Source organism: Somniosus microcephalus, unplaced genomic scaffold (assembly GCF_052327205.1).
Source record: "Somniosus microcephalus isolate GS21.2 unplaced genomic scaffold, FLI_Smic_1.0 unresolved_chr1, whole genome shotgun sequence".
Classification (NCBI taxonomy): domain Eukaryota; kingdom Metazoa; phylum Chordata; class Chondrichthyes; order Squaliformes; family Somniosidae; genus Somniosus; species Somniosus microcephalus.
Window position 1 is genome coordinate 33173081 of NW_028225179.1, and position 14583 is coordinate 33187663.

Here is a 14583-nt window from a genome sequence, read left to right on the forward strand (position 1 = left end):
AACAAAGGATTCGCATTTCTGTAGCGATATTCCCCACCTCAGAACATCCCAAAACACATCGCGGCCAACAAAATCCTTTTTTCCCCCCAACAGTTGCACTGTACGCAAACGCGGCAGATAGTTTGCGCACAGCAAGGGCCCACGAACAGCAATGTAATGATGACCGGATCAGAGTAGGAGCAAGAGTAGGCCATGGGTTCCTCAGTACCGCACCTCCGACAGTGCGGCGCTCCCTCAGTACCGCACCTCCGACAGTGCGTCGCTCCCTCAGTACCGCTCCTCCGACAGTGCGGCGCTCCCTCAGTACTGCCCCTCCGACAGTGCGGCGCTCCCTCAGTATTGCCCCGCCGACAGTTCCGGTCTGGTTAGACCACATTTGGGGCACTGTGCATAGTTCTGGTCTGGTTCGACCACACTTGGAGCACTGTGCACAGTTCCAGTCTGATTAGACCACAGTTGGAGCAATGTGTACAGCTCTGGTCTGGTTAGACCGCACTTGGAGCACTGTGCACAGTTCTGGTCTGGTTAGACCACACTTAGAGCACTGTGCACAGTTCCTGTCTGGTTAGACCACACTTGGAGCACTGTGCACAGTTCTGATCTGGTTAGACTGCACTTGGAGCACTGTGCACAGTTCTGGTCTGGTTAGACCACACTTGGAGCACTGTGCACAGTTCTGGTCCGGTTAGACCACACTTTGAGCACTGTGCACAGTTCTGGTCTGGTTAGCCCGCACTTGGAGCATTGTGCACAGTTCTGGTCTGGTTAGACCACACTTGGAGCACTGTGCACAGTTCTGGTCTGATTAGACCACACTTGGAGCACTGTGCACTGTTCCGGTCTGGTTAGACCACAGTTGGAGCAATGTGCACTGTTCCGGTCTGGTTAGACCACAGTTGGAGCAATGTGTACAGCTCTGCTCTGGTTAGACCGCACTTGGAGCACTGTGCACAGTTCTGGTCTGGTTAGATCACACTTGGAGCACTGTGCACTGTTCCGGTTTGGTTAGACCACACTTGGGGCACTGTGCACAGTTCTGATCTGGTTAAACTGCATTGGAGCACTGTGCATAATTCTGGTCTGGTTAGACCGCACTTGGAGCACTGTGCACAGTTCTGGTCTGGTTAGACCACACTTTGAGCACTGTGCACGGTTCTGGTCTGGTTAGACCACACTTGGGGCACTGTGCACAGTTCTGATCTGGTTAAACTGCATTGGAGCACTGTGCATAATTCTGGTCTGGTTAGACCGCACTTGGAGCACTGTGCACAGCTCTGGTCTGGCTGGACCACACTTGGAGCACTGTGCACAGTTCTGGTCTGGTTAGACCAAACTTGGAGCACTGTGCACAGTTCCAGTCTGGTTCGACCACACTTGGAGCACTGTGCACAGTTCTGGTCTGGTTAGACCACACTTGGAGCACTGTGCACAGTTCTGGTCTGGTTAGACCACACTTGGAGCACTGTGCACAGTTCTGGTCTGGTTAGACCACACTTGGAGCACTGTGCACAGTTCTGGTCTGGTTAGACCACACTTGGAGCACTGTGCACAGTTCTGGTCTGGTTAGACCACACTTGGAGCACTGTGCACAGTTCCGGTCTGGTTAGATCACACTTGGAGCACTGTGCACAGTTCCGGTCTGATTAGACCACACTTGGAGCACTGTGCACTGTTCCGGTCTGGTTAGACCACACTTGGAGCACTGTGTACAGTTCCGGTCTGGTTAGACCACACTTGGAGCACTGTGCACAGTTCTGGTCTGGTTAGACCACACTTGGAGCACTGTGCATAGTTCTGGTCTGGTTAGACCACACTTTGAGCACAGTGCACAGTTCCGGTCTGGTTAGACCACATTTGGGGCACTGTGCACAGTTCTGGTCTGGTTAGACCACACTTGGAGCACTGTGCACAGTTCTGGTCTGGTTAGACCACACTTGGAGCACTGTGCACAGTTCTGGTCTGGTTAGACCACACTTGGAGCACTGTGCACAGCTCTGGTCTGGTTAGACCACACTTGGAGCACTGTGCACAGTTCTGGTCTGGTTAGACCGCACTTGGAGCACTGTGCACAGTTCTGGTCTGGTTCGACCACACTTGGAGTGCTGTGCACAGTTCTGGTCTGGTTAGACCACACTTGGAGCACTGTGCACAGTTCTGATCTGGTTAGACCACACTTGGAGCTCTGTGCACAGTTTTGGTCTGGTTAGACCACACTTGGAGCTCTGTGCACAGTTCTGGTCTGGTTAGACCACACTTGGAGCACTGTGCACAGTTGTGGTCTGGTTAGACCACACTTGGAGCGCTGTGCACAGTTCTGATCTGGTTAGACCACACTTGGAGCATGGTGCACAGTACTGGACTGGTTAGACCACACTTGGAGCACTGTGCACAGTTCCGGTCTGGTTAGACCACACTTGGAGCACTGTGCACAGTTCTGGTCTGGTTAGACCACACTTGGAGCACTGTGCACAGTTCTGGTCTTGTTAGACCACACTTGGAGCACTGTGCACAGTTCCGGTCTGGTTAGACCACACTTGGAGCACTGTGCACAGTTCCGGTCTTGTTAGATTACACTTGGTGCACTGTGCACAGTTCTGGTCTGGTTAGACCACACTTGGAGCACTGTGCACAGTTCCGGTCTGGTTAGACCACACTTGGAGCACTGTGCACAGTTCCGGTCTGGTTAGACCACACTTGGAGCACCGTGCACAGTTCCGGTCTGGTTAGACCACACTTGGAGCACTGTGCACAGTTCCGGTCTGGTTAGACCACACTTGGAGCACTGTGTACAGTTCCGGTCTGGTTAGACCACACTTGGAGCACTGTGCACAGTTCTGGTCTGGTTAGACCACACTTGGAGCACTGTGCACAGTTCTGGTCTGGTTAGACCACACTTGGAGCACTGTGCACAGTTCTGGTCTGGTTAGACCACACTTGGAGCACTGTGCACAGTTCTGGACTGGTTAGACCGCACTTGGATCACTGTGCACATTTCTAGTCTGGTTAGAGCACACCTGGAGCACTGTGCACAGTTCTGGTCTGGTTAGACCACACTGGGAGCACTGTGCACAGTTCTGGTCTGGTTAGACCACACTTGGAGCACTGTGGACAGTTCCGTTCTGGTTAGACCACACTTGGAGCACTGTGCACAGTTCTAGTCTGGTTAGACCACTCTTGAGCACTGTGTACAGTTCTGGTCCGGTTAGACCACACTTGGAGCACTGTGCACAGTTCTGTTCTGGTTAGACCACACATGGTGCACTGTGCACAGTTCTGGTTTGGTTAGATTACACTTGGAGCACTGTGCACTGTTGTGGTCTGGTTAATCCATACTTGGAGCACTGTGCACAGTTCTGGTCTGGCTAGACCACACAGAGCACTGTGCACAGTTCTGGTCTGGTTAGACCACGCTTGGAGCACTGTGCACAGTTCCGGTCTGGTTAGACCACACTTGGAGCACTGTGCACATTTTTGCTCTGGTTAGACCACACTTGGAGCACTGTGCACAGTTCTGGTTTGGTTAGACCACACTTGGAGCACTGTGCACAGTTCTGGTTTGGTTAGACCACACTTGGAGCACTGCTCACAGTTCTGCTCTGGTTAGACCACACTTGGAGCACTGTGTACAGTTCTGGTCTGGTTAGACCACCCTTGGAGCACTGTTCACAGTTCTGTTCTGGTTAGACCACACTTGGAGCACTGTGCACATTTATGCTCTGGTTAGGCCACAGTTGGAGCAATGTGCACAGTTCTGATCTGGTTAGACTGCACTTGGAGCACTGTGCACAGTTCTGGTCTGGTTAGACCGCACTTGGAGCACTGTGCACAGTTCTGGTCTGGTTAGACCACACTTGGAGCACTGTGCACAGTTCTGGTCTGGTTAGACTACACTTGGAGCACTGTGCACAGTTCTGGTCTGCTAAGACCACACTTGGAGCACTGTGCACAGTTCTGGTCTGCTAAGACCACACTTGGAGCACTGTGCACAGTTCCGGTCTGGTTAGACCACACTTGGAGCACTGTGCACCGTTCTGGTCTGTTTAGACCACACTTGGAGCACTGTTCACAGTTCTGTTCTGGTTAGACCACACTTGGAGCACTGTGCACAGTTCTGGTCTGGTTAGGCCACACTTGGAGCACTGTGCACAGTTCTGGTCTGGTTAGACCACACTTGGAGCACTGTGCACAGTTCCAGTCTGGTTAGACCACACTTAGAGCACTGTGCACAGTTCTGGTCTGGTTAGACCACACTTGGAGCACTGTGCACAGTTCTGGTCTGGTTAGACCACACTTGGAGCACTGTGCACAGTTCCAGTCTTGTTAGACCACACTTGGAGCACTGTGCACAGTTCTGATCTGGTTAGACTGCACTTGGAGCACTGTACACAGTTCTGGTGTGGTTAGACCGCACTTGGAGCACTGTGCACAGTTTTGGTTTGGTTAGACCACACTTGGAACACTGTGCACAGTTCTGGTCTGGTTAGACCACACTTGGAGCACTGTGCACAGTTCTGGTCTGGTTAGACCACACTTGGAGCGCTGTGCACAGTTCCTGTCTGGTTAGACCACACTTGGAGCACTGTGCACAGTTCCGGTCTGGTTAGACCACACTTGGAGCACTGTGCACAGTTCTGGTCTGGTTAGACCACACTTGGAGCACTGTGGACAGTTCCGGTCTGGTTAGACCACACTTGGAGCACTGTGCACAGTTCTGGTCTGGTTAGACCACACTTGGAGCACTGTGCACAGTTCTGGTCTGGTTAGACCACACTTGGGGCATGGTGCACAGTTCTGGTCTGGTTAGACCACACTTGGAGCACTGTGCACAATTCTGGTCCGGTTAGACCGCACTTGGAGCACCGTGCACAGTTCCGGTCTGGTTAGACCACACTTGGAGCACTGTGCACAGTTCCGGTCTGGTTAGACCACACTTGGAGCACTGTGCACAGTTCTGATCTGGTTAGACTGCACTTGGAGCACTGTGCACAGTTCTGGTCTGGTTAGACCGCACTTGGAGCACTGTGCACAGTTCTGGTCTGTTTAGACCACACTTGGAGCACTGTTCACAGTTCTGTTCTGGTTAGACCACACTTGGAGCACTGTGCACAGTTCTGGTCTTGTTAGACTACACTTGGAGCACTGTGCACAGTTCTGGTCTGGTTAGACCACACTTGTGGCACTGTGCACAGTTCCAGTCTTGTTAAACCACACTTGGAGCACTGTGCACAGTTCTAGTCTGGTTAGACCACTCTTGGAGCACTGTGCACAGTTTTGGTCCGGTTAGACCACACTTGGAGCACTGTGCACAGTTCTGGTCTGGTTAGACCACACTTGGAGCACTGTGCACAGTTCTGGTCTGGTTAGACCACACTGGGAGCACTGTGCACAGTTCTGGTCTGGTTAGACCACACTTGGAGCGCTGTGCACAGTTCTGGTCTGGTTAGACCACACTTGGCGCACTGTGCACAGTTCTGGTCTGGTTAGACCACACTTGGAGCACTGTGCACAGTTCTGGTCCGGTTAGACCGCACTTGGAGCACTGTGCACAGTTCTGGTCTAGTTAGACCACACTTGGAGCGCTGTGCACAGTTCTGGTCTGGTTAGACCACACTTGGAGCACTGTGCACCGTTCTGGTCTGGTTAGTCCACACTTGGAGCACTGTGCACAGTTCTCGTCTTGTTCGACCAGACTTGGAGCACTGTGCACAGTTCTGATCTGGTTAGACCACACTTGGAGCACTGTGCAAAGTTCTGGTCTGGCTAGACCACACTTGGAGCACTGTGCACAGTTCTGGTCTGTTTAGACCGCACTTGGAGCGCTGTGCACAGTTTTGGTCTGGTTAGACCGCACTTGGAGCACTGTGCACAGTTCTGGTCTGGTTAGACCACACTTGGAGCACTGTGCACAGTTCTGGTCTGGTTAGACCACACTTGGAGCGCTGTGCACAGTTTTGGTCTGGTTAGACCACACTTGGAGCACTGTGCACAGTTCTGGTCTGGTTAGACCACACTTGGAGCACTGTGCACCGTTCTGGTCTGGTTAGTCCACACTTGGAGCACTGTGCACAGTTCTGGTCTGGTTAGACCACACTTGGAGCACTGTGCACAGTTCTGGTCTGGTTAGACCACACTTGGAGCACCGTGCACAGTTCTAGTCTGGTTAGACCACACTTGGAGCACTGTGCACAGTTCTCGTCTTGTTAGACCACACTTGGAGCACTGTGCACAGTTCCGGTCTGGTTAGACCACACTTGGAGCACTGTGCACAGTTCTGGTCTGGTTAGACCACACTTGGAGCACTGTGCACAGTTCCGGTCTGGTTAGACCACACTTGGAGCACTGTGCACAGTTCAGGTCTGGTTAGACCACACTTGGAGCACTGTGCACAGTTCTGGTCTCCATATCATTAAAAGGATAGAGAGGCAGTGGAGTACATGCAAAAATAGTTTACTAGAACTGCGAGGTTACACCTATCAGGAAAGATTGAACAGGCTGGGGTTCCTTTCTCTAGAAAAGAGAAGGCTGAGGGGTGACCTGATCGAGGTCTGTAAGATTATGAAAGGGTTTGATATGGTCAAGGTAGAGAAGACGTTTCCAGTTGTAGGGAAGCCCAGAACTAGGGACCATCAATATAAGACAGTCACTAATAAATCCAATGGGGAATTCAGGAGAAGCTTCTTTCCCCAGAGAGTGGTGAGAATGTGGAACTCGCTACCACAGGGAGTGGTTGAGGCGAATAACAGAGATATATTTAAGGGGAAGCTGGATAAACACATGAGGGAGAAAGGAATAGAGGGATATATTGAATGATTCGTGTACAGGAACGAGGATGTCTTGCTGCAGTTGTACAGGGCCTTGGTGAGACCACACCTTGAGTATTGTGCGCAGTTTTGGTCGCCTTATCTGAGGAGGGATGTTCTTGCCATGGAGGGAGTGCAGCGAAGATTCACCAGACTGATACCTGGGATGGCAGGAATGACGTATGAGGAGAGATTGGGTCGATTGGGCTTGTACTTGCTGGAGTTTAGAAGAATGAGAGGGGATCTCATTGAAACTTATAAAATTCTAACAGGGGACTAGACAGACTAGATGCAGGAAGGATGTTCCCGATGGCCGGGGAGTCCAGAACCAGGGGTCACAGTCTAAGGATAAGGGGTAAGCCATTTAGGACAGAGATGAGGAGGAATTTCTTCACCTAGAGATTGGTGAACCTGTGGAATTCTCTACCACAGAAGGCAGTAGAGGCCAATTCATTAAATATATTCAAGAAGGAGTTGGATATATTTCTTAAGGCTAAAGGGATCAAGGGATATGGAGAGAAGGCAGGGACCGGGTACTGAGTTTGGATGATCAGCCATGATCTCATTGAATGGCGGAGCAGTCTCGAGGGGCCGAATGGCCTACTCCTGCTCCTATCTTCTATGTTTCTATGTTTGATAGGGTGAGATGAAGAGGGGTCGGGAGGAGGCTCATGTGGAGCAGAAACACCGGCACGGAGCAGTGGGGCCGAATGGCTTGTTTCTGTGCTGCTTATACCACGGAGTAATTCCTGGTGTTGGACAATCTTTGGGACGCGCCCAAGGCAGGTGAGGTAGCTCCTCCGATATTTTCCTTCTCTCGATTTCATGAGCGTCCAGGACCTCCAGGGCTGCCTCGCGCCCCCCACGAAAGGAGGCCGAGATTCTGGAGGACAACTGCGCCCAGGAAGACTCACCCTAGAGGTTGTCCCCGCCGCAGCCAGTCCTGGGTCGGCACGTTCCACACACTCTGAGCCGTGCACCTGTAGTTGGGGGAAAAAAAAAGAGATGGGTTTAAGTCAACATCTCGCCCGCCAGTTCGTCACGGAAGGTTTTCACGGGAACAAGGAGGAGGCCGTTCAGCCCCCTCGAACCTTTTCCCCCGCCATTCAATCAGTGACCTCATGGGAACAAGAGGAGGCCATTCAGCCCCCTCGAACCTCTTCCCCCGCCATTCAATCAGTGACCTCATGGGAACAGGAGGAGGCCGTTCAGCCCCCTCGAACCTCTTCCCCCGCCATTCAATCAGTGACCTCATGGGAACAGGAGGAGGCCATTCAGCCTCCTCGAACCTCTTCCCCCGATTCAATCAGTGACCTCATGGGAACAGGAGGAGGCCGTTCAGCCCCCTCGAACCTCTTCCCCCAATTCAATCAGTGACCTGATGGGAACAGGAGGAGGCCGTTCAGTCCCCTCGAACCTCTTCCCCCGATTCAATCAGTGACCTCATGGGAACAGGAGGAGGCCGTTCAGTCCCCTCGAACCTCTTCCCCCATTCAATCAGTGACCTCATGGGAACAGGAGGAGGCCGTTCAGTCCCCTCGAACCTCTTCCCCCGCCATTCAATCAGTGACCTGATGGGAACAGGAGGAGGCCGTTCAGTCCCCTCGAACCTCTTCCCCCCATTCAATCAGTGACCTCATGGGAACAGGAGGAGGCCGTTCAGTCCCCTCGAACCTCTTCCCCCGCCATTCAATCAGTGACCTGATGGGAACAGGAGGAGGCCGTTCAGCCCCCTCGAACCTCTTCCCCCATTCAATCAGTGACCTCATGGGAACAGGAGGAGGCCGTTCAGTCCCCTCGAACCTCTTCCCCCATTCAATCAGTGACCTCATGGGAACAGGAGGAGGCCGTTCAGTCCCCTCGAACCTTTTCCCCCGCCACTCCATCAGTGACCTCATGGGAACAGGAGGAGGCCATTCAGCCCCCTCGAACCTCTTCCCCCATTCAATCAGTGACCTCATGGGAACAGGAGGAGGCCGTTCAGCCCCCTCGAACCTGTTCCCTCCACCATTCAATCAGCTCGTCGCTGACCTATCTGTCGACCTCATCCACCCACCTTGGTTCCATCTCTCCTTACCCTTACCCAACAGAAATCTATCCATCGCAGCCTTGCAAGCTCCAAATTTTGGGGGAGAGAGTTCCAGATTTCCACTAACCCTTTGTGTGAAGAAGTGCTTCCTGACATCACCCCTGAACGGCCTGGTTCTAATTCTAAGGTTCTGCCCCCTTGTTCTGGACTCTCCTCCCCCACCAGAGGACATAGTTTCTCTGTCTACCCTATCGAATCCTTTAATCATCTTAAACACCTCGATTACAGGAGCAGGAACAAGGATGTCTTGCTGCAGTTGTACAGGGCTTTGGTGAGACCACACCTTGAGTATTGTGTGCAGTTTTGGTCACCTTATCTGTGGAAGGATGTTCTTGCCATGGAGGGAGTGCAGCGAAGATTCACCAGGCTGATACCTGGGATGGCAGGAATGACGTATGAGGAGAGATTGGGTCGATTGGGCTTATACTCGCTGGAGTTTAGAAGAATGAGAGGGGATCTCATTGAAACTTATAAAATTCTAACAGGACTAGACAGACTAGATGCAGGAAGGATGTTCCCGATGGCCGGGGAGTCCAGAACCAGGGGTCACAGTCTAAGGATAAGGGGTAAGCCATTTAGGACTGAGATGAGGAGGAATTTCTTCACCCAGGGAGTGGTGAACCTGTGGAATTCTCTACCACAGAAGGCAGTTGAGGCAAATTCATTAAATATATTCAAGAAGGAGTTAGATATATTTCTTAAGGCTAAAGGGATCAAGGGATATGGGGAGAAAGCAGGGACCGGGTACTGAATTTGGATGATCAGCCATGATCTCATTAAATGGCGGAGCAGGCTCGAGGGGCCGAATGGCCTACTCCTGCTCCTATAATCTATGTTTCTATGTTTCCATTGCTTCTACCTTTTCCACTTCTACTGATATTTTGTCAGCATGCACCTCCTTAGTAAACACCGATACAAAGTACTGACTGGCCTGTAGTTACTAGTATGATAGCAAAATACTGCAGATGCCGGATCTCCGAAATAACAACAGAAAATGCTGGAAAAACTCAGCAGGCCAGGGCAACATCCGTGGAGAGAAAATAGAGTTGTAAAAACCAAACAAGCTTTGAAATGGGAATTAGTTAAATATACTAAAACAATGGCTCTATTGAAATGGCAGTTTGGCGCTTCCAGATGGTCTGGAATTTGGGAATAACACAATGGAAGACCCAGTTTAAGGTGTTATAAGCTAACACGTTGAACAGAAACACTCAGGGAAACAGGAACAGAATATTTAAAAAACCATGTGCCTTTGAAAAGATGACATCAAGTAAAAGAAACATCTGCTGGTCAAATAGTTTTTATGTTAAACTTGGAAGACAGGAAACACGATTAAATATGCAACCAATTGAGATAGCTAGAAAACAAGTAAACACCCAGTTAAAGTGTCTTTAATTTATACATAGTAAATATAATACCAATAAGAACACTTTGAAGATATGACTTCAACAGATGCACCAAGCAATTACATTGTTTTTGTACTGAACTTGGAACACCACGGAGTCACAACGTCTGCTAAAACCAGTAAAGCCAATATTAAGAATTGAATGGAAAATCTTCGATAAGAATGGCATCAAACAGAAACCATTGCTGTCATATTGTTTTTGTGATAGTTTTTGGAACACCTAAAGGTAGAGACATAATTATGCAGGTAATAGTTGAATTGACAGTAAGATAGAAAGCATTCAACAGAGGTATCAATAAAGACAATTAGCTTACATCAGCAGAGAACTTCAAAGAATAAACCACTGCAAAAAGGGTATAAAGGAAAGACCTTTTCAAAAAGAAAGTCAGAACTCGCTGAACGAGCCAAGCGTTTCTCAACTTTACAGGCACCATCTGTAAGTTTTTAACTTTGAGTCTCGGGTAATCAAGATATTTGATTTTGGTGGATAATCTGGATTTAGAAATAAGTAAGAAATATAGAAATGTAACGAAGTAAAGATTTGAGAATAAGGATCTGTGAAAAATAAGAAATGTAAGCTATTTGTATTTTGAATTGTTAATGTTGTGACTGATTCAACAGCTGTTAACTGAATGTCAGCTCTTAAATAAAACAATATATTTTTAGAATAGTCTCAAAGAGTATTTCTGTATAAACTCGCAAACCCAATTTCTGTACACTCTTTTGTAAGGAGTTGCAGAATTCTGGGTGGTATTCCGGACCCTCATAATATCCGGAAGGTTACAGTCTAGTTCAACTTATTAAAAGTGCTATCTGGAGGGCGGTAACATCTTCAGTCGTTCCTTTCCTTTAGGGAGAGATAGCCTGAACCTTTAGACCCATTTAAGCGTCTTATGGAATTCGGCTATCTCTAACTTAAGTTGAAGGTGAACGTCTGGGGAATTCGCCTGACCTGGGGTAGCCCAAGGCAGGGCTAGGACTTGTAATTATCCCTTCATGATGACACTCACCGGATCAACCTGGATCAGGTTGCTGAGTTCCCACCTCACTAGGCCCAAGATCTCCAAGGGAACGTCGAACGTCACATTGACGGGAAGGTCGTAACCTCCGAGGTTCTCCACCTGTGATGAGGATGAACAAACCAGGTCAACGTTTCAGAGCAGAGCTGTGTTCCTGCCCACATTGACAATCAGCAACAACCCCTATAGCAACAGGGGGCGGCCCCTCAGCCTGAAGCACCGTGGGGCCTCGGCCCTTCCCCTGCACCATGGGGCCTCGGCCCTCTCCCCTGCACCGTGGGGCCTCAGTCCTCTCCCCTGCACCGTGGGGCCTCGGCCCTTCCCCTGCACCGTGGGGCCTCGGCCCTCTCCCCTGCACCATGGGGCCTCAGCCCTCTCCCCTGCACCGTGGGGCCTCAGCCCTCTCCCCTGCACTGTGGGGTCTTGGCCCATCCCCTGCACCATGGGGCCTCGGCCCTCTCCCCTTGGTCCCTCATACCCTCACTGTAAAGGCGCTACGGAACAAAATAAGAATGAAATTGGATGGACCACCCAGCATCGACCTCGGCACCGGCTACAGACACAGCAACGGCACACCCAGCCCAGTCGACCCTGCAAAGTCCTCCTCACCAACATCTGGGGACTTGTGCCAAAATTGGGAGAGCTGTCCCACAGACTAGTCCAGCAACAGCCTGACATAGTCATACTCACGGAATCATACCTTTCAGCCAATGTCCCAAGCTCCTCCATCACCATCCCTGGGTATGTCCTGTCCCACCGGCAGGACAGACCCACCAGGGGTGGTGGCACAGTGGTATACAGTTGGGAAGGAGTGGCCCTGGGAGTCCTCAACATTGACTCCGGACCCCATGAAGTCTCATGGCTTCAGGTGAAGCATGGGCAAGGAAACCTCCTGCTGATTACCACCTACCGCCCTCCCTCAGCTGATGAATCAGTACTCCTCCATGTTGAACACCACTTGGAAGAAGCACTGAGAGTAGCAAGGGCACAGAATGTACTCTGGGTGGGGGGCTTCAATGTCCATCACCAAGAGTGACTCGGTAGCACCGCTACTGACCGAGCTGGCCGAGTCCTGAAGGACAGAGCTGCCAGTCTGGGCCTGCGACAGGTGGTGAGTGAACCAACAGGAGGGGAAAACCTACTCGACCTCGTCCTCACCAATCTACCTGTCGTAGATGCATCTGTCCATGACAGTATTGCTAGCAGTGACCACCGCACAGTCATTGTGGAGACGAAGTCCCGTCTTCACACTGAGGACATCCTCCATCGTGTTGTGTGGCACTACCACCGTGGTCAGTGCGATAGATTCAGAACAGATCTAGCAGCTCAAAACTGGGCATCCATGAGGCGCTGTGGGCCACCAGCAGCAGAGTTGTATTCCACCGCAATCTGTAACCTCATGGCCCGGCATATCCCTCACTCTACCATTACCATCAAGCCAGGGGACCAACCCTGGTTCAATAAGGAGTGTAGAAGAGCATGCCAGGAGCAGCTCCAGGCGTACCTAAAAATGAGGTGCCAACCTGGGGAAGCTGCAACACAGGACTACGTGCATGCTAAAAAGCAAAAGCAGCATGCTATAGGCAGGGCTAAGTGATTCCACAATCAACGGATCAGAGCAAAGCTCTGCAGTCCTGCCACATCCAGTCGTGAATGGAGGTGGACCATTAAACAACTAACGGGAGGAGGAGCCTCCATGAATATCCCCATCCTCAATGATGGTGGAGCCCAGCATGTGAGTGCAAAAGACAAGGCTGAAGCGTTTGCAACCATCTTCAGCCAGAAGTGCCGAGTGGATGATCCATATCGGCCTACTCCCGAGGTCCCCACCATCACGGAAGCCAGTCTTCAGCCAATTCGATTCACTCCACGTGATATCAAGAAACGGCTGAGTGCACTGGATACAGCAAAGGCTATGGGCACCGACAACATCCCGGCTATCGCGCTGAAGACTTGTGCTCCATTTACTTCAGTTTTACTAGGGCTCCTTGATGTCAGACTCGGTCAAATGCTGCCTTGATGTCAAGGGCAGTCACTCTCACCTCACCTCTGGAATTCAGCTCCTTTGTCCATGTTTGGACCAAGGCTGTAATGAGGTCGGGAGCCAAGTGGTCTTGGCGGAACCCAAACTGGGCATCAGTGAGCAGGTTATTGGTGAGTAAATGTCGCTTGACAGCACTGTCGATGACACCTTCCATCGCTTTGCTGATGATTGAGAGTGGACTGTGCTCGCTGACATATATTAGCTCCTGGCCCGACAACGCTTCGATTTTAAAATTCTCATCCGGGTGTTCAAATCCCCTCCACGGTCTCCTCGCCCCCCTCTCTATCTCTGTAACCTCCTCCAGCTCCTACCACCCTCCCTATCTCTGTAACCTCCTCCAGCCCCTACAACCCTCCCTATCTCTGTAACCTCCTCCAGCCCCTACAACCCTCCCTATCTCTGTACCCTCCTCCAGCCCCTACCACCCTCCCTATCTCTGTAACCTCCTCCAGCCCCCGACAACCCTCCCTATCTCTGTAACCTCCTCCAGCCCCTACAACCCTCCCTATCTCTGTAACCTCCTCCAGCCCCTACCACCCTCCCTATCTCTGTAACCTCCTCCAGCCCCTACAACCCTCCCTATCTCTGTAACCTCCTCCAGCCCCTACAACCCTCCCTATCTCTGTAACCTCCTCCAGCCCCTACCACCCTCCCTATCTCTGTAACCTCCTCCAGCCCCTACAACCCTCCCTATCTCTGTAACCTCCTGCAGCCTCCACCACCCTCCCTATCTCTGTAACCTCCTCCAGCCCCTACAACCCTCCCTATCTCTGTAACCTCCTCCAGCCCCTACCACCCTCCCTATCTCTGTAACCTCCTCCAGCCTCTACCACCCTCCCTATCTTTGTAACCTCCTCCAGCCCCTACAACACTCCCTATCTCTGTAACCTCCTCCACCCCGCTCCAACCCTCCCTATTTCTGTAACCTCCTCCAGCCCTTACAACCCTCCCTATCTCAGTAACCTCCTCCAGCCCCCAACCACCCTCCCTCTCTCTGTAACCTCCTACAGCCCTACAACCCTCCCTATCTCTGTAACCTCCTCCAGCCCCTACCACCCTCCCTATCTCTGTAACCTCCTCCAGCCCCTACCACCTTCGCTATGTCTGTAAACTCCTCCAGCCCATACCACCCTCCCTATCTCTGTAACCTCCTCCAGTACCTGCAACCCTCCCTATCTCTGTAACCTCCTCCAGCCCCTACCACCCTCCCTACCTCTGTAACCTCC

General features: G+C 51.4%; 1 protein-coding gene across 1 annotated transcript in view; it reads right to left on the reverse strand.

Annotated features, from left to right (window-relative positions):
• The window catches only part of LOC147094577 (integrin alpha-X-like), a 248610-nt gene that overhangs the window by 10142 nt on the left and 223885 nt on the right, over window positions 1-14583 (reverse strand). The window contains exons 25-26 of the mRNA XM_085974224.1: window positions 11305-11415; window positions 7400-7780 (exon numbers count right to left, since the gene is read on the reverse strand). Of these exons, the coding sequence (XP_085830350.1) occupies window positions 7400-7780; window positions 11305-11415 (492 nt within the window). The remainder of the gene's footprint in view (window positions 1-7399; window positions 7781-11304; window positions 11416-14583) is intronic.